Source organism: Macrotis lagotis, chromosome 3, assembly GCF_037893015.1.
Source record: "Macrotis lagotis isolate mMagLag1 chromosome 3, bilby.v1.9.chrom.fasta, whole genome shotgun sequence".
In the NCBI taxonomy this organism is placed as follows: domain Eukaryota; kingdom Metazoa; phylum Chordata; class Mammalia; order Peramelemorphia; family Peramelidae; genus Macrotis; species Macrotis lagotis.
This window is the reverse complement of record NC_133660.1, coordinates 213,039,679-213,060,875: the sequence shown is the minus strand read 5'-3', so window position 1 is coordinate 213,060,875 and position 21,197 is coordinate 213,039,679. Positions and strand designations below refer to the sequence as shown.

Below are 21,197 nucleotides of genomic sequence, written 5' to 3'. Positions count from 1 at the left end.
TGTGGTGTAATTGCTAGAACTCTTGGCTTAGAGACAGGGAGGTATGTTTCAGTTTCTCCTCAGACATTTCCTAGTTGTGTGAACCTTTCTCTGCCTGTTTCTTCATCAGTGAAATAGGGATATTATCCATAATACCTATGTAAAAGTGTTTTTGTAAGGAAAAATGAGCTAATAGTTATAATCACTTTGCAAATCTCAAAGCTCTTTATAAATGTTTATGTCATCTTTACTGTTTCTTTTACTACTTCTAACACGTGGAAATCTAAAGCTATGTTGAACTGTGATTCTAAAAGTATGCCAGGAACACCACAAGTCCTTGGGACTAGAAGCCAGAAAATATAGCCCAAACTTGTCACTTTCTAGTTATGTTATCTTAGGAGAGAAAAAAAATCAGTTCAACATTCTAGGTCTTAATGTAAGATGTCACTAAAAGGTTAGATGACCTAAAATGACCCATCAAATCTGATAGCAGCCTACAGTTCTATACCATTCAGTTAAGGTTCACTGATAAAAATGTTGCTTGGAATGGAAAACAGTAATTAGAAAACCAAGAGCCTCTTTCTCATCTTTCATGAAGACAGTGATAATGATCAACAACACTTTTGAGTTCTTAGGGTATCTCCTTGGTTGAGTATATGCCAAGGACTCTTATTCAGTCCTTCTAAAATACACAAGTTCATTTATGTGGTATCTTCCCTGTAAACAGTGAGTTCAGAGCCTCCATAACATAGTGGATCATTATAATGAATTAGTTATTATGACCAAAACAATAAAATTTCTCTGAATTTAACTCTTATGTTACTCTTTAATTTACTCTTAAATGAAAGACATACAGACTGATTTTCCCTGGACTTGTACTGGAAGTAATTAATAGGCCAGTAGGGCCTATTAAAGCTTCAACTCCACTAACATAGATTTTAAAAATTCAGGACAACCTCTCATCACAATGAGTCATCACAAGAGGTCTTTATTTAAGAAGACCAAGTATAAGTCACTTATCATTTATTCTTAAATGGCCTCCCCTTAAAGAAAGCTTCTATTTGTTCAGTCACTCAGTTATGTTCAATTCTTCAGGACCCTTTAGACCATAGAGTAGTAGGTCCTTCTATCTTTATCTCTTGAAGTCTGTACAAGTGTATGTTCTTTGTTTCCATGATAGGATCCATCTCATCCTCTTCATCTCCTTTTTCCTTTTTCTTTCAATCTTTTTGCAACATCAGGGTCTTTTCCAGTGAACCCCATCTTCTCATTATGTGTCCATAGTATTTAAGTTTCAGCTTCCAAGCCTGAATTAATTTCGTTAAATGTTGATTGATTTGATCTCTTTGCTCTCCAAGGGATTCTCAAAAAACCAGCATCACAATTTGAAAGTGTTGATTCTGTGGTGCTCAGCTTTCCTTATAATCTATAACATCTATACATTGCTATTGGAAAAACCATAGCTTTGACTATATGAACCTAGCAATAATGTGATATTGCTGCTTTTTTAGTATGCTTTCTGATATGCCTTTGCTTTTCTTTTAAAAAGTCAAGCATCTTTTAATTTAATTCCATGACTGTAGTTGTTGTCTGCAATGATTTCTAACTTTTAACTTCCATAAAATATAATGTAGCACTGATATTTTCCATTTTAAATATCAATTTGGAAACTTATTTTAATTGTATGTATTTTTTAATGTAGAGCTGGGTATTTGGATGAAGACCAAATGGGAACACTATTGACTCGAGCTCAGGCAGAAGTTCTTTCCATTCAACACAAATTAGAAAATGACTTGAAGCAAGAAAAGAAAAAACTTCACCAAAAATTAACAATTAAGAGAAGACGTGAAATGATGCAAAAGGTAATATAATTAGTGGACAGGATACTGAGGACTTATCTTTGATCAGCAATGCCATTTTTTGTTAATAAAGAAAGAAATTTATTAATAAAGAAAACTGCTAAACTCTTATACCAAACTTAAACAAAGATAATAGTTGGACATTTCAAATCCAGGAATTTTCACTTGGTTGCCTCCCATGTATAGAATTCTTAACTTCTTAATCTCTGTCACCTGGTATCCTTGGCTTCTTTCAAGTTCCAGCTTCTCCAGGAAGTCTTTCTTGATCCCCCTTAATGTTTATGCTTTCCTTCCTTGATTATCTTCTATGAATTTGTATATAATCTCTATCTCTATATCTAAAATATAGATATATATCTATATTTATTTGAATATATTTCTATACATATAGTTATATTTGCTGGATTCAATTTTATTAACTATATCTTGTCCATACTTTAAGCTAATCAAGCTTGAAATGCTTCTAAGATTTTTGGGACATCCTTTATTTCAATTCTTTGCACATAATAGATAATGAATTAATAATATGTTAGTTGAATCAAATTAGATTATATAGATATATATTCACAGTTACATAGCACACAATTATATACAAATAAATAGAAAGATGTTATTTGTTTATAGTTGTTTGCTTGTCCATTAGACAAACTCCTTGCTCCTACATTAGACTGTAAGCTCCTTGAAATCAAGGTCTGTTTTTTGTTTGTTGTCTTTCTTTTTATCTTCAGCATTTAACATAGTGCTTAGAACATACTAAACATTTAATAAATTTTTATTGTTGCCAAGTCATTTCAGTCTTCTCATTTGGGGTTTTCTTTCCAAAGATACTGGCATGGTTTACCATTTCCTTCTCTAGCTCATTTTACAGATGAGCAAAATGATACAAATAGGCTTAAATGACTTAACCAGAGTCACAAAGTTAGTCTGGGGTTGTCTTTGAACTTGGGTCTTCCTGAGTCCAAGACCAGCACTCTATCCCCTATACCACCTTGCTGCCCCAGATTTTTTTGAGTTATTAAGCATACTAGGTTAACAGTAAAAATTCTATAAGGGACAACTTGACTTTTATGTCCCAGAGATGGTGAGCATTGTCTTGTTTAGTATATAAATTGTTGTATTTAATGAAAGTTCTTCTTATATATAGATTAGCATCCACAAGTGTTTATTCAACCATCATTCAGGTAGGCCCTCCTGGTTTATATAACTAAGTACTCAGAGAATTATAAAGTTGAGCTTAGACATGGCTAATTCAATTTAAATAAAATGAAACAAGAAAAATGTTGAACAGAACAGAGCACTTAAGTTATGAGAGAAATATAAGATTTATCTCACATAGTATGTGAAATGATGGAAGAGAAAAGAAATAAGCCTGGGAGTCTGGAAGTTCTAGGTCCATACCACTTCTGACATAGACTGGCTTTGTGGGGAAAATCCATTTAATAACTCACTTCCCAAGGCAAAGCACTAAGATCATAAGTTAGAGATGAATTTCTGATCTTCATCTGAGAAGGAATTTTCTACCAGGAATTTCCTTATCAGATGAAACTATGGTTATGGACCAAAAAATAAAAGTCATCTAATTTAATTCAGCTAACATATTATTAATCTATTATCTATTGTTTGCAGAAAACTGAGATGTAGGATATCCCAAAAATCTTAGTGACATTTTAAGCTTAGAATTACATTAAGACTTTTTAGACACCTGAATAAGGAGTGGATAAGACATAGCTAATCCAATTTAATTCAGCAAACATTTATTAAGAACCCAATGGATATAGAGTTTTACCCTAGTTTCTGGAAGTTAGGAAAAACTGAACCCTTGTCTTGCAGATCCTTGTCTAATAGAGGGATAAGACATCAGTCCAGATATCTAATATTTTAAAAGTTAAATGGTTCATTAAAATGATTGGAGTGAGGAGGATCTGAATTCAAATTTGGCCTCAAATACTTAATAATTATCTTGCTGTGTGACCTTGGGAAAGTCACTTAACCCAATTGCCTTGCAAAAAGAATCAAATATGGTGCTAAAAAAAATTTCCATTAAGAATTTCAGGCAACTTATCCCATAGAAAGTAAGCCTCCTTGGGTCATCTGAAATTTGAGCAATGATGCTTATCTGTGATTCCACAAATCTGGAGCCTAGAAAAGGGAGTAATGTATTCAAAGTAATTACTTTACTTTATGCAAAAATGCCCAATTAAGCAATTTAGATTCTTGCATACAGATTTCTGTGAAATGAACCGACCCTGCTGTGTAAATTGACAGATCAAACTAGCTGTCTATACAAGTGAGAATTATTAAAGCTCTTCATGGAAGGCAAAAGCTTTTTGGTTACATCAATCATACCCAGACAGCTTTGAGAGAAAGGGTAAAATTCCTTTCAGAGGCCTTCATTAAAGTACCTTGAAAGGTCTTATTTCCGACCTGGAAGAGCCATCATGAATGTTAAAGAATTATCATTCTTTCTTCATCCTTGGAAAGAATTTTTTATTTCTCAGAGAATCATAAAGTCTCAGAGTGGTCATGAACCTCAGAGGTCAACTGGTGCAATTTGTAGCACCCATCTGGTTTAGATTCCTTTATAACATCTGTAGCAAGCTTTTTTCCAGATTTTTCTTGAATGCTTTTGAAGATGGGAAATTTACAGTCATTCTGGACAGACTCTGACTTATGAAGGTCCTTCTTAAAAGTATGGTTCCCAGAACCTGAAACTGTATTTCAGATATGGTCACATAGGATCATAGTTAAACTATCAACTCCAAATACTAAAAAAGTAAAGATTAGTTATTAGTCAATTAATAAACTTTTCCAATTTTAAAATGTTATTATTCTGTTAACAAAGGAAACTACATGCCTTCTGAGATGGAGCAATGCTATATACACATGCAAGAATGAATGTTATGCTGTTTTTTCCTGGTTAATGACTAGCAGTATCCTGAGGACAAAGGTAGTTTGGGACTATCAATATCTAAGATAGTGCTTGGGACAGTGTGGACTCTTCATTAATGTGATTGATAACATCATCATAATCCAGAATTTCAGGAAATTTACATAAGACAATTAATATTGTCATACTAAGTGTGACCCATAATTCCTTAAACCCATACTCCTGTTTCTTGAGAGCATCCATAAGAAAAATATTATCCAGAGTTTATAGTTGGCTTCCTTAACATTAACATCAAAAGCTCTGTGGTATTGGAAATATAAAACTTAGAAAAGTTACCCTTGTCCTCAAGGATATTATAGTCTAGCAGAACAGAATTATAGAGGAAGTGCTGAAATATGACAGAGAAACCAGCCAGATGGAAAATTATGTGATAAGTAACAGAAATTTAACAGAGTTTTAACATTGCTATTATTATTTACTTTTTCAAACACATCAGCAAAAAGAACTGCGGAAGGAACAGCTTTCCATGAGGGATGCTATTAGAACCTCTGGAGAGGTTAGTCATTACTTAATCCACTGGCGGACCATGCTATCTGACCACAATGCTGCATTGGAAGAGCTGGTTGAAAGACTTGATGATGATACTCTGGAGGAACTGAAGACTCTAAAACATGGACTCACTAAGAAAGCAACTGATGAGCTGAGACGCATCCAGAATGGAGTAATGACACAGGAGTTACTCAAACTCAATGTGCCCTGGCTCTTCTTGCAGCAGATCCTAGAGGAACACAGCAAAGAGATGGCAGTCCACACTGAGCAGCTTGAAGTGGAAGAAAGAGGCAAAAATCAAGATTATCTCCAGAACATGAAGCAAAATCTGAATGATGAACTGGAGAGAAATGTGGCAGAACAGAAGGAATTAAGGCATTGGGAGCAGCTGATATTCATGTGAGTATCTAAATGATTGATTTTCTTAGCAATGTCTAAAAAATGAAATTGTTCAACATCATCATGTACAATCATTGCTCTTGTTATTTGTTGTTTGCCTTCATTCTCAAAGAGGACCATATCTTCGGGGAGGTAATACCATGACATGCAAATGATTGAATTTAAGTGAGGGAGGGCTGTGCAAAGTCACCAGCCTCACTTTCTCTTCTGAAGTCATCTGGGTCCAGAGGCAAAATATCAATCAGGATGACTGGAAATGGCCCTAGATATAGGAAGAAATCTGGGAATTTTTAAGTTAAGGTCTTTCCCATTCAGTGATTAAGACTAGGTAAGAGATGGGATAAAGAATGGTCTCTTACTTGATCAAAAAAAAATTGGTCCCAAAAGGGAAGACCCTCCAGGTTTCTGGAAAAAAATCAGAAAGCAATTGGCTCACTCTGAGCCACTCAGGGTGCAAACAGTGACCACAGTGAACTTGACCTGGCCCCTATTTTTGGTCAACCAATGAGAGCCAGTAGGATTTGGTTTAAGGCATGGTTCTTAAGAAAATCTTATGAGGTTTTGATGATCAAAATCACAAACAAATATTAAGTACCATATACATTAGGACATGGCAGGGTGATTTAGGTATGATACAGCTTCTTCTCTTAGAGAGCTTATACTCTAGGAGGAAGATAAAACTTGAACACATAAACATCATATATAATATGATTTGTTAAGTGCAAAAGAGGTCTAAAACAAATTATATGTGTAAGCTGATAGAAAGGTCATTACAAATTTGAGAGGATTAGAGAAGACTTTATAAAACTAATGACATTTAAGTTGGGCTTTATAAGACAGGTTGTGAACCTGAAAGCTCAAATCTAACTCAAATTGATGTTAAAATTTGCATTGTAGGCATTTTAGAACCACATTGGAATCTCATCTCCAGATCTACTTCTACAGTTGATTCCCCTTAGTAAAGGGTGTCAGTTTGATCAAAAATGGGAGAATGTTAAAGGCGAATGAGTTTTCTGTAGAGTTTTTCTGTAGCAAGTGATTGGAAATCCCCCCATTTCTTTTGTTAAATTTTATTTATTTAAGGCAATGAGGTTAAGTGACTTACCCAAGGTCACATAGCTAGGTAATTAAGTTTCTGCATACAGTTTTGAACTCAGGTCCTTCTGACTCCAGGGCCAGTGCTCTATCCACTGCACCACCTACCTGCCCTAAAATTTCCCTATTTCTTAAGCTTCATATATATTAGGTAAGGCAACAGAGAAATGGGGAGGTCCAACCAAGATACCAGCCATGTAGCATTTGAAAAACTTCCTTAACAGTAAAACAAAACAAAAGCTTATTTTGTAATGCCATCAATAGACCTTGGAGATACACTTTTTGATGGGGTCTTTAGACTCATCCTTTCATTGGAATGTTTTTCTCCCCAAACTCCTCCACTAATTCTTCCCACTTCTACCTCCCCCATCTTTCTGGAGTTCTTTCTGGGTTCTCTCTGCTTCTTCCTCACCCTGTCCCTGTCTATGTTGAGGATAACCTAATTTGCTTTTTGCCCTTCCTTAAAGCCAAAATATTGATATTTTAGGGAGTTTTCCCAAAAGCTTTCTCCAGGCATAGAAGCTTCAGCCACATAGGGTCATCTTATCAAGCCACCTACGGTCATCTTGACAGATTGTTTCTTAAGCAACACAGTTAATATTTCTTTGTCTCCCCTCATCCTATTCATATGCATCTTTCATAGAGGAGAATGGAAGAACTCCCAGACAGCAAACACTACATTATTTTTATTTTTTGTGTTTTCCTGGCCTGGCACAGTGTTTGAGCAATGCAGGTGCTTAATGAGTGTTTGTTTTATTATTTAAAAAAAGAAGTAAACAAATAAGAATGGGCAGGAATCTCAATAGGCGAAGATGGGGAAGAAAGACACAAGAGGCTTTGGGAACTCCTTGAACAAAAGGACAAAAGCAGAAAGGGGAAAAATGGGAAATGCAGGAGAGAGAGAGTAGTCCAGTTTGGCTGGAATATAGAAACATGGAGGGAATTATATGAAATGAGGAAGGAAATATATATGTTAACAGAAAATCTTATTGTTGTTTGTATTTCATTCTCAAAGAAGAACATGACATCAGGAAGGTAATGCTAATGCATGCAAATGAATTGGATTTCAGGGGGGGGGGTCTATGATAAGTTATCAGTCTCTTTCTCCTCTAAATCCATCTTGATCAAGTGGCCAGATATGATTCAGGATGACTGGAAGCAATCAGGGAAAGTCACACAGTTTCAGTAAGAGTCAAGTGTTTGAGGTCAGATTTGAACTCAGGTCCTCCTGACACTGGGGCTGATGCTCTATCCACTGCACCAACTAGCTGCCCCTAGCACCAAATAGAAGTAATTAGGAGGTACAGTAGATAGAACTATGGACCTAGAGGCAGAAAACCCAAATTCAAGTCTACCTTAAGGCAATCATTAGTTGGATGATCCAGGCTAGTCACTTGGGCTTCTACCCATTTCAATTTCCTCATTTTTGCAATGGGGATAAAAATAGTACCAACTCTCAGATTTGGTGAAGTATAAACAGATAATATATTATAGACTGATAATATAATGTGCTTTGAAAACCTTGAAGTAACTTGGATCAATGTATACCATGGAAACAATGTAAAGACTAGCAAATTGCCTTCTGTGGGAGGTGGGGGAGGGAAGTAAGAATGGGGGGAGAACTGTAAAACTCAAAATAAATAAAATCTTTCTAAAAAAAGAAAGAAAACCTTGAAGTACCATACATATGTCTATATTGATGTGTGTTTGTATATGTGTATATATTGTATGGGTGTGGGTTTATATGTATACTATTATTACTGTAAAGGGCTTTGGTTCTTTAAACATGTGTTTCAGAATAAAGCAATATTTTCTTTCTGATTGTTAACAAATCTTTTAATGATTCCTTATTACCCCTTTCTTGAGGCAACTGATAGCTCAGTAGATAGAGTTCAGAAACTGAGTTCAAATATGACCCCAGAGAAACACTTTCTGGGTAATGTTGAGCTGGTCCCTTAATCACTTTTGACTAAGTTTCCTCAACTATAAAATGGAGATAACAATAGCATCTATCTTCCAGGGTCACTGTTTGGATTAAATGAGATATCTATAACATATTTGGCACACTGACTGATACATGATAGATATTTAATAAGTTCTTCTTTCCTCCCTTTCTTCCTTCCCTCTTATATAAATCCAGTTACTCTATACCTTGTAAACTTTTTAATACAGGACAGGGTAAAGTTGCTTGATAAATATAAGATTAAAAAACAAGCACAAAGGATAGCAAAAAATCAGGTGCTGCTTTTAAATTCATGGGATGATCAAAAAGTAATGAAACTGACTTCCTGAGCTTCACAAAAAATAAATTTCATGATTTTAAAATTGTAATAGTAACAATGGTCATTTATTCAATAGGCATTTTTAAATACCTCCTATATATCAGACACCATGCTAAGCAGTGAGAATATCTAGTTAAAAACTAAACTAATTGAGGCAGCTTAGGTGGCCCAGTGGATAGAGCACCAGCCCTGGCATCAGAAGAATTCTGGGTTTAAATCCAGTCTCAGACACACAATAATTGCCTGTCTGAGTGATCTTGGGCAAATCACTTAACTCCACTACCTTGTAAAAATGAAATAAAAATAAAAATAAAAAACTAAACTAGTTAAAATAGATTTTTAAAAAAAACTGAATTAGTTCAGGCCCTTGGGAAGTTTACAATCTATTGGAAGAGGGGTATAAGCATTTATTAGCAGCCTATTTTTGTACCTGGTCCTATGTTTTACAAATATTATTTCATTTGGCCTTCACAATGACTCTATTATTATCTCCATTTTACAATTGATGAAATTGAAGTAAATTGAGTTAAGTGACTTGGTCAAGGTCATACAGCTGGTAAATATCAAATAAGAACTTGGATCCAATACCCTATCCATTATACAGTCTAGCATTCCTAGATTTTGCAACTATTTATGGGGGGGGGGGGGGGAGACCTTGGAATCCTAATGGATCACAAACTCAATATGAATTGATAGAAAGACAGAATTTTGGTTTGACTAAACCCTAATAAGTCGGGACTAACATTAGAAGAGAAGTTCCTAGGTCAAGAAAGTAATAGTTCTGCCATACTTTGTAAGTTCAAGTCCATGTCTTCAATATTGTGTTATAGTCTGTGTAGATAATTTTGCATGACATTTGTCACATATGATAAATGAGGAGGAGGACCAGGATGAGAAGAGTCTATGAAATCATGCCATATGAGCAATAGTTGAAAAAACAGAGAATATTTAGTCTGGAGAATAGAATAGTTTAGGGAATCTTATATCTTTCCTTGATCATTCAAATAACTATCTTGCAAAAGAGGAATTCGACCCTTTTTAAATTTTATTCCAGATTATAAAACTGAAAGCAATGAGAGAGCTCAAGGAGACATGTTTTGGCTCAATAGAAGCTTTCCAAAAATAGGACAGGCACAATAGTGCATTCCCTATCCTCATACTGAGGTTAGATGGCCATCTGTCAAGAATGTTTGACTTGACCCCAGAGGGAGGAATAGGAACAATGAGAAGATATTATAGATACAGAATTTTGCTTAATGTAAGAAAAAAACAAGTCATAATACTGCTGCTTTGTGAGTAAGTGATTTTATAGTTAAGCTAAGGTATTCAAACTATTCCTGACTTTAACTCTGATTGGGGAGGTTGTAGAGGGAATTTCTGTTATCTAGATATATGAGATGCAACATGATAGAGGAAATGGAGCACTGAATTTGGAGTCAGGAAGACTTGAGCTCAAATCCCACCTCTGACAAATAGCTGTGTGATTCTTGTCATGTGATAACTTCTCTGAAACTACTCATTTATAAAATGAAGCTAGTCATACTTGTACTTGCCCCCTAGGGAAATTGAAAAATTCCAGTGTAATAATGAATGCTATCTATTATAATTTATTTAAAGGTATTCCTTCATTGGGAGGGATCAAAACATTTTAGGCTTTCAGAGATAGAAAATGATCACCTCACTTTTATAGTGAGAGGATAAAATTTGTTCAAGGTCAAAGACAACAAGTGGCTAAGCCAAAAGTCAAACTCAGTCTTTTTGATTCAAAATTCCAGGAGTTTATTTATTATACTATGAGCCAAAAAACTTTCAAGGTCTTTATTTACAATAGTTTGAATTAGAAATTTACAGTCTTATTGTAAGATTATCATAAAATCAATGACCACAAAACTGCCGAAAACAAGTCTTAAAGATGTACCAAGTGTACTGAGATGAATAGCTTTGCATATTAGATCAAATGGCATGCTATGCTGAGAATCCTATCATCAAATATCTTGTTATTGTGTAATCCAAGAAAAGTTACTTTATCTCTCTCTCAGATGCCAGTCTTTAAAAATGAGGAAAATATTATGTGTTTTGCATTTGCTTGCATGTTTTCAACATTTAAGGATTATGTAAATATAAGCTATTAGTAATATCATTATTATTATTATTATTATCATGAATATTATCTCATTCTTTTCATCTGTTTTGATATAATTCAGATAGAAATAGCCTCAGGACATGTCTCTATCCTTCTATTATTCTTTTATATTTAATGTCTTCTGGACTGTTGCATAATGGACTGAAGAACCAATTCTGCCAAATTACCAATATGACCTTGTATAAGTCACATAACTTTCTCAGCCTCAGTTTTTTCATGTGAAAAATGATGATATTGGACCAGGGAGATATCTTCTAGGAGCAAAACTTTTGAATCTCTTTAGATTCTAAATCCATGATCGTAGGAATTGCTTTGTGTAATTGAAAAAGTTTTAATTAGTATTATTTTAGTATAACTTTCTTTAAAAATAGGAATCCATTAAATTCACAAGCAAGCATTGAGAACACCCTCTTTACCTGGTACAGTGCTAGATTTTGTTGGGAATAAAAGTGAATAGAACATATGATTTTGCCTTCAATGCCCTTTGCATCCATTTGGGAAGATGAAGGTTATACAAAAGAATGAGATAGCTGTATTTAGTTTAGTATTTCAAGATAACTTCTTTATTGAAGTGACATTTCAGTGATATCTCCCTTTACAGCTGGTTGTCATGAATAAGTGTTACCAAAAAATTCATCACTCCTTGCAGACAATTTCCTGGTAATGATGTTCTCAGCATTCAGCATGATTAGTCCTTATACAATGTTCACACAAGCCATATTGGAGTGGGGTTTAGCTTTGGAAGGGGCTAAAGGATCATCTAGTCATTTGATGGATGAAGACTATGAGGTGTGGTGGATTAAAGGTGAAAAAACTAAAACCCAAAAATATCAGTCACCAATATCATTGATTTACTCAGTAGTTAATATCTCAACATTATTTACTCAATATCAATGAGATTTTTGAAATAGTGACTGAAAACATAAGTACATCTCTCCCCAACATCAGGTATATACTCTTTCCTTTTCTACCATGGTCCTGGTGGAGAGTTCAAAAAGTACTTGCCCCATTAAATTGATTTCTGAATATCAAGCATATTGATTTGTTAACAATGCATGCCAGTCTCATAACAAATTACAGTCAGATCTCCTCAACTTTGACTTTGGATCTTGAATATAGAGGGAGACAGATTTTTATCCATTAAAAGCAATTAATCAATAAAGCTAATCAAATAAAATAAATCAAATGACCAAAACACAAAGTTAGGTCATTTGATTTCTAATTGTAAGAAAGAATAATGACTTTCCAAGTTCAGAGGGGGAGAGTGAACAGGTGCAATTCTCTGAAATTCAAAGGAGGTATCCCATTCCTCCTAAATATCTGTATTCAATCAAAGGAACTTGGAATAATAGCTGATTTATGAGTATGGGTTTCTTGTGATGTGTAATTATGAGAAAACTCCTTGGAATAATCTTTGGATCTCCACAAAACATGAATCCTTAGTTGAGGATCTCTAAGCAAAAGATAATAAAATGCAGTCATGAAGGGTGAGGTTCAAACAATGCAATAAATTTATTTTGGAATAAAGTTTTCTCACAAGACAGAAATTGAACTAGATCGATAATGGAATAGAAAAGGAACTGGACTAGATCCAGAACTGTCACACGATGGAGTCAGTGTGGTTCACCCAATTCCCCTTTTGATTCATGGAAGAGGGACCAGTCTATTACCACCATGGATCACTTCTCTTTGAGATAAATCTATGAAGTTTTCATATATATCCAAAATCAGAATTATATAAGTCGGACTTTAGATCAGAGAATTTAGAGGGTTCACAAAGGTCTAATTTTGAGAAGGGAGATTTATATGTCACTAAGGTAACCAAGAAAACCCATCAAACATAAAGACCATGGAACAAATGACCAGAGAGATAAAATTATGATCATCGATATTAAATAATAAAGAAATTAAAAATTATCATCAATAATAAATAAATATTTAACTAAATAATTTTGGAATTAAGCAAGTTAAAATAGATGTTATCAAATAAAATCTTTTTATTCACTAGTAACCCACTCCCAATGTCCATCTAATCATTTCATCTTGTCCTGAGTCCAAGATGTCCCATTTAGTCATCTGTTCGCTGAAGATAGCTTCTCCTGGACATTCTAGAATAGACCTCATTCTCAGAAGAATTCTAAAAGGTTCTCTCTGCTTCTCTGGATTCTAATCATTTATAGAGATTCCTTGGTAATTCTACTACAATCTGCTAGTAGCAAGACTATATAATCTAATAAGTTTCTAAATTTGGTTTTCCAATAACTAGTTCATGTGTTGAAAAAAAGGCTTCAAGTCTTAATGGAGCTAATCTTAACACCAGAACTTAAGGACATCAAATTAGGAACTCACAATTCACCTGAATCTTTAGAGAATTTCAGTTTTCATATATTACTTGCTGTTTCTTTCTTTACCTAAGCCCAGTACCTTGCATAAGAATCTTTTAAAAAAATTGTGTCTAACTATAAAATGATTTTTTCTGTCTTTTAAAATTATTAGACAGATACTTTAAAACTGAAATAATTTTCACATTTTTGTACAATTTTATACATAAAATCCTTAATCCAATTTTGAGAACTTATTACTAAAATATACTCAAAGCCTGAATTTCAATACTAGATACATTCTTAGGAAAAAAATTGCTTTCTGAAAAATTTTTAATCCATTTAATTAAAAAACTTTATATTATATCTTTGTCTTATAATTTTTTTCTACTCCCTCTTTAGAAAACTGTTATCCTTAAAATATAATTTAACCACAAATACATTGTAAAATTATGTTTTTTCATACTTGCTCTCTATTATATTAATTCAGAGATTAATTCAGAGGCATAAATCTATAAATTAATAGATTTAGCATTGTACTTAGAAAACTACAGTACTCTGCCTTGATTATAGAAATTTACCATGATAGGAAATGGAGGAACATACCTATAAAAATATCAAGAATTGTCCTCTCAGGGGCACAGAATGACTTGACTTATGCCATAACAAAGGAAAAACTCCCTTATCTTTGTGTGAATCCAGACAAATGTCATATCTGGTAGTCACAAGGTTACCTTAGTGACATATCAATCTCCCTTTCAGAAAGAAAATAGCACAATGCGGAAACAGATTCAAGAGGATCCATACCAGTGGTGTATCCTTAACTTTTTCCAAAAATATACATCTACTTTTAGTAGAGTAGTTTCCAAACTATAGTTCATAACATTTTCTACTATTAGTTTCCTGACAATTCAGACAACTATCCCTGTAATCAATACTCAAAAAATAGTAAATTATATCCTAAGAGTTTTTTATCTCAAATAGTAAAATTTCATTATCCACAGATTGGACCTTGAATGTTATTAATTTTTTTATATTTCCCTGACAGTTACATTTCATTTATCCTTTACTTGTTTTTTTTAGGTTTTTTTGCAAGGCAAATGATGTTAAGTGGCTTGCCCAAGACCACACAGCTAGGTAATTATTAAGTGTTTGAGATCGCATTTGAACCCAGGTACTCCTGACTCCAAGGCCAGTGCTTTATCCACTATGCCACCTAGCCACCCCTATCCTTTACTTGTTAATTAAAACTAAGCACATTCTGGGAATTCAGACATATAGCTTATACTTGGAAGCTGATATATATTAACATATCAAATTTATTTAATTACCCTATACATTTTCATAAATTTTATGTGATAGTCAATAATTTTCAAATGAAAACGCATTATTACAGAAAAAAATTATTATTATATGTTATATTATATATAATTATATGTTGTAAAAACAAAATATAACCCAGTAAACATTGAACATTTTTCAAATCTCTATTTTATCACATTTTATATTAAATTTATTTATTTATTTTGAATTTTACAATTTTTTCCCCTAATCTCACTGCCCTCCCCCCACCCCCCACAGAATGTAGTTTATTAGGGTTTACATTGTTTCCTTGGTATACATTTATCTAAGTTAAATGTAATGAGAAAGAGAGAGAGAGAGATCATATCATTAAGGAAAAAATGAAGTATAAGAGATAGAAAAATTACATAATAAGATAATTTTTTTATTAGAGGTAACAGTCTCTGGTCTTTATTCAAACTCCACAATTCTTTCTTTAGATACAGATGGTATTCTCCATTGCAGATATCCCAAAATTGTATCATGGTTTCTAAAAGTCCAATTCATAATATAAAAGCAACAGATATTTTAAAGTTATTTTGCTAACACCATTTCTAATATAATGATTAGCCAAATTTCACAATATAAGAGAATTTAGAAACACTATAATAATAAACTTATGAATATGAGTACCAGAGAGGAAAGAGTCAATTTACTATGTATACAGAAGATGGAGTAAAAGTTGAATGTGCAATGAAGAGTCAGAATAAGAAAAAGATAGTTGGTAATTGAGACGAGGAAAGATCATAGTATTAGAGATTTAGAATTGGAAAGTCCAGTCCTTATAGTTTGTACAGAAGAGAACTGAATCTTAGAGAGGTTAAGTGCCTTCCTCAAGGTCACTCAGGTAATGAACAACAATCAGAATTTGAATCCAAATCTTTAAACTTCAAATTTAGTACTCTTTCTACTATACAACACTGCCTGAAGGAGTCAAAGATGGTGCTGAGGTAGTAACTTTTTAAAAGATAATTGCATTCAAAATGAGTTTCAGAGAATTAAAGTGCCTTCCTTCTCTTTTCTCTCTCACTTTTGTTAGTATTTTAGATTGCTAAAATTAATTTGATCATCATCTATAGTTGTTTAAAATATTCATAGAATAGTAATTTTTTTTTACTATTTTTGATGAACATTTTGTAGATTGTATCAATTTCCCTTTCATCAATCATGCCTTTGCTATATTTGTTGAAGTCTCTAATGTCAGCAAATGAGACTCTCCTGGTCTGAATGATCTAACTTGTCTCCCTAAACTTCAAATTCATGACAGTGAATTACATAGTTATTGTAGAGGAGAAAGCCACATATGTTTGCCAAGAATAATGTGGTCTTCATTTAGATTAGATGACCTCACAGGACCTTTCATTTCACCTCTATCTTCTCTGATCCTCTGGTAATTCTTTTCCAATCTTTGTTGGTTTCTGGGGGTTTTTTTGGAACTAGTAAAACAATATTTTTTTCTGCACCTAAATCTCTAAAAATAAGATCTTTAAATGCTTTTTGTATTTCCAGCCCTTTTTTTCTGAGGGAATAATTATAAAATTCTCTCAACATTCATTCCAAAGCTCTTTAAAAATGATAATTCCTTCTTGGACCCTTAGCCTAATATGAATTAAGTTTGACATCCTTATCATGAATAAATAACTATTTTCTTTGTTTCTAGTTGAGTCTATGTGGCCTAGCTTTCTGCAAGTATTACTAATGTAACGTCTGATTTGGTCATTCATCTGAAAAGTAAAGCCAGTTTTGTCTTCTGGAATTTGGTGATATTATATCTCTATGATATTTTTACTAAATAGAACTAGTAAAACAAGTCTTCAAGCCTATTTATCTGTGTACTTGGACTAAGTTTTGAAATGACTTTTGCTTTTTATTTTTAAGAAACAATATAGTAGTGGTTTGGAGTATGTTTAAAAACACATTTCTAAATCTTTTTGATTGGATTCAGGGGAACAATAAATTCATGTTGGTAGAAAATGACAAAATTGTTAGAAATGTGAACTTCCCCACCTTCCTGCTTGTCTCAAGAGGAGGAAGACTCTTCTATTTCAACAAATTCAACAACAATGACAAAAAATAGTGAGATGGACTAGATATTTTCTAAGGTCCCTGTTAGCTCAGTATATATATATATATATATATATATATATATATATATATATATATATATATATATATATATATATATGTATATATATATACATATATATATATATGTGTATATATATATATACATATATATATATATATATATATCATTAGTGCTTCTTCTATTGGCATAGAGGGAAACCCTGACCCCATTTTCCCCCTTCTCTTGTGGTGCAATTCATTACTATGTTTTACTTTTTTAAAATGTTTTATTATAGTATTTTGTCTTTATTACATTTATTTTGTGATGTATATATATGCCCCTCCCTACTCTTTGTAACAAGGAATAGAAAAGAAAGGGAAAAAAAGAGTAATTCAACAAAATCAACCAACACATTAACTAAATCTGACAGGATATGCAATATTCCATACCCATAGGTCCACATCTCTACAAAGAAGATGGGTGCATTTTCGCCTCAACTCTAAAACCCAGGCTTGATGATTGCAATTACACAATGTTCAGTTTCATTGTTTTTTATTCTTTCCAGTTATGTTGGTTTAGTCATTGTGTATGCTATTTTCTAGATACTTTTTGCTTTACTTTCCATAAGCTAATATGTCACCTCTAAAGTCATCTTATTAATTTTTGTTATGGTAATATTACATTATATTCATATATCATAATGTTTTATTATAATTTATTAATTATTTGGCAACTAGAAGATACAGTGATAGAGTGTTTGGTCTTCTGCCAGGAAGAATTCTCTTTCTGAGTTCAAATCCAACCTCAGGCATTTACTAACTGTGTGATCCCAGGCAAGTCATGTAACCCTGTGTGATTCAGTTTTTTCATCTGTAAAATGAACTGGATGAGGAAAAGGCAAAACACTTCAATATCTCTGGCAAGAAAACGTTACATGGGGTTACGAAGTATCAGACACAACTGATACCTCTGAATAACAGACTCTGTGATAGGCATTAGTGATACCAATACAAGACCAAAAATAAACAAACAAACAAATAAATAGCCAAGAAAATAAATAAGTAAAAGTTTTCTTTCCTCAAGGAGTTCACATTCTTTTGGAAATATAATTTTTTGTGGAAATAGATAGACTTATCTCTAAAAGTTATGGGTAGGAATTGTGTCCTTAAGCAAGTAAGAAATGTAGGTAATTTCAAAAGGAAAAAAATAAGTAACTTTGGTTGATTGAAATGAAAAACCTTCAACAAATACAACATTAATGCATATAGGATGAAAAGGGAAGTTATTAAATTAGAAACATATCTTTGTCATAAATTTCTCTGATAAGGAATTGGTAACTAAGATCTATTAGCAATTTTTGTATTCACATATAAAAACATGTATATATTAACTAAAATAGTTTATATGTATGTATATATAAAATACATGTGCAGATCTGTACATACTCACGTATGCAAGTAATAGCCATTCCCAAATAGAAAAATACCTAGCTCTTCATGACCCCATTTGGGGTTCTCTTAGCAGAGATACTGAACTGGTTTGCCATTTCCTCCTTCCCCAGTTCATTTTATGGGTAAGGAAACTGAAACAAACAGGCTTAAACAATTTCCTCAGGGTCACACAACTAGAAAGTATCTGAAACTGGATTTGAAATCATGAAGATGAGTCTTTTAAAATCTTCTTTTCATTATATATTCTATCCACTTTTGCCACCTGTGTGCTTCAAAGAAGTGACCGAACAGTTCTTTAAGGAAGAATTGAAAACCACATGAAAAGATGTTCCAAATCATAAATAATTAAAGAAATGAAATTAAAACAACCTTGAGGTTTCTCTTCATATTCTGAAAATTTGCAAAAAAAAATTATAGAAAAGTCCACATTCAAATTTAGAAGTTTTCTTGAAAGATAGATACACCTGATCTGTGAAATGATACAATCATTTTAAAAAGCAATTTGGAATTGTGTACTCTAAGTGATTAAAATGACATGCCATTTGAATCAGAGATTCAGTTTCTATATTTATACCTGAAGGAAGTTATCAATATGATGAAAGTCCCAAATATTTGTGGCAGTACTTTTTGTGATAACTAAATATCAAAAATAAAATAAGTGGCCATCAATTGAGGAATGGTTAAACAAAATGTGATATATAGATGTTATGAAATATTGCTTTGCTGTAAGAAATGATGTGTATGATTAAAACAGAGAGGCATGAAATGATATTCATGAACTGATACAAAATGAGGTAAACAAGGCTAAGAGTAAAAATAATTACAGCAAAAAATCAAAAGTAAATATAACAAACTATAAAGATCAAGCATAATTGAAATGAAAAGATATTAGAGAGCAACCCCAACCCACTCCTTTATAGAAGTAGGAGGTTCAAATATATTACATGTCTTCAGACCTTCTCAATATATTGATTATTCTGCCAGTTTTTTCCTCTCTTAAAAATTCTATTTGTTATAATATAACTTTCTAGAAGAGATTGGGGAAGGGGAGGAACACATGGGACAAGTGATGATGGAAGAAACAGAAGATATAAGTTAAAATAAAAAGAAAATAAGTGGACTTAATTCAATTCTTTTTTATATTTATTTAACAGTTCTGTTCTTAATAGCAAGTAATTTCTGAAAGCAAGGGAACATATTGGATATAAAACAACTGGGAGTATAAAATTCTAGGGCTTTAAAGAATAATTTTGTAGGTTTGAAATGCTAAAATTTTACTTTTAAGACAAAATATAGGTTATTGGCATGCTAGAAACAATATCTTTTTGATAGTAAGTGGTGAATTTTCTTCTTTTGACTGAGGAGGATTTCAGTTTTAAAAGCCACAGGATACAATTTATCTTCCTTAAGCTGAATGGTCATTTTTTATTTGTCTTTGAATCTGAAACAGGAATGCTCTGAGCTGAACTGATACATGTAGTTGTACTAGTATAAATTCATTTGCTTTCAAATACATCTTGCAGATTATTTCTGCCTTGCCTACCACTCAAGTCATTAAAATTTAAAAAGTCATCTGAGGCCCTAGTAAAGACTTTGTACTATCTAAAGTTTTAGGCACCAGATTTGTGTACACTATATCTCTTGGTGTATAGTTTGACGTTCCCTTTTGGGTGAACAAATTGATCAGAAAATAACAAATATTCATTACAGACTGAAACAATATCTTTGGTGGAGAACTAGGGGTGGGAGGGGAAATCGATATGAATTATCAGTTCCATGAGGCCTTAATACATAACAAGAGCTTCATGAGAATGCAATGGAAAAATAAACCATAGAGTTTCAAAGTTAGATGAAAACAGTTCCTCTCCCCATCCCATCCTTCACAAACCTGAAAGGAAGCTCCACTCTAACATCATATACTGATGTCCAGCTTCTTTTGAAGATCTCCAAGGAAATGGAAGCTACCACCTCTTGAAGTAGTCTATTACTAAATATTAGGAAGTTTATTTTATTGTCACAAAGTTAATAATTTTCCTCTTGCAAATGAGATAAATATCTTCAGAAAAAATTCCACTTATATAGTGAATTCTTCCTCACACAACGTTGACTTGGGAACCATTTGAGCATCCTGCACAAAGAACTCACTGGTGGAGAGAACACAGAATCTGGAGTGAGAAAAGTTCAAATTTTGCCTTTTTATATACTAGTTGTATGTCCTCTTCTCTTGACCTCAGTTAACTCATCATTGCCTCCTAGGGAAACCTAGGAAGGTTTCCTAAGACTGGAAGGAAGACTGCATAAAAGAGGTGGCATCTCATATTCTGAATACATGAAGAGTGAGTAGGATTTTAAAATGTTTTTCTTTATTTGAACAGGAAGCTTCTGTGTTTGCCCCTTTCCTTATCTGAAGAAGAATTACTTAAAATAAGACAAGAGTTTCACAACTGCTTTACTCAGATGGACAACAGCCTAGCCTTGCCTAGGATTCGGGCCCGAGTATTGCTTCAGAATTTTCAGTCAGAATGGAGAGAAACTGAGTTCCTAAAAGTGGACCAAGCCTTCACAGCTCCAGATATTCAGGTAGGATGTTCCTTAAGGTCAAATTATAGATACACAAAGGTGTCAAAAAGCATAGAAGGTTTGAGTTGGAACAGACATTAAAATATGTATAGAAGAACATTGGAACTGGGAAAGACCTTAGAGCATAGATTGTTGACAGTTCGAATTGATCTACGACTTAGTCCAATTCCTTTACTTTATAGGGGAGAAGACTTAGAAGTGGAGAGAAAACAGATTTGCCCAAACTAATGACAGAATTCAAAA

General features: G+C 33.1%; 1 protein-coding gene across 1 annotated transcript in view; it reads left to right on the top strand.

Moving 5' to 3' along the window:
* EVC2 (EvC ciliary complex subunit 2) overlaps positions 1–21,197 on the top strand; it is a 205,009-nt gene that overhangs the window by 116,482 nt on the left and 67,330 nt on the right. Inside the window, exons 11-13 of the mRNA XM_074231593.1 lie at positions 1,682–1,841; positions 5,222–5,673; positions 20,750–20,954. Of these exons, the coding sequence (XP_074087694.1) occupies positions 1,682–1,841; positions 5,222–5,673; positions 20,750–20,954 (817 nt within the window). The remainder of the gene's footprint in view (positions 1–1,681; positions 1,842–5,221; positions 5,674–20,749; positions 20,955–21,197) is intronic.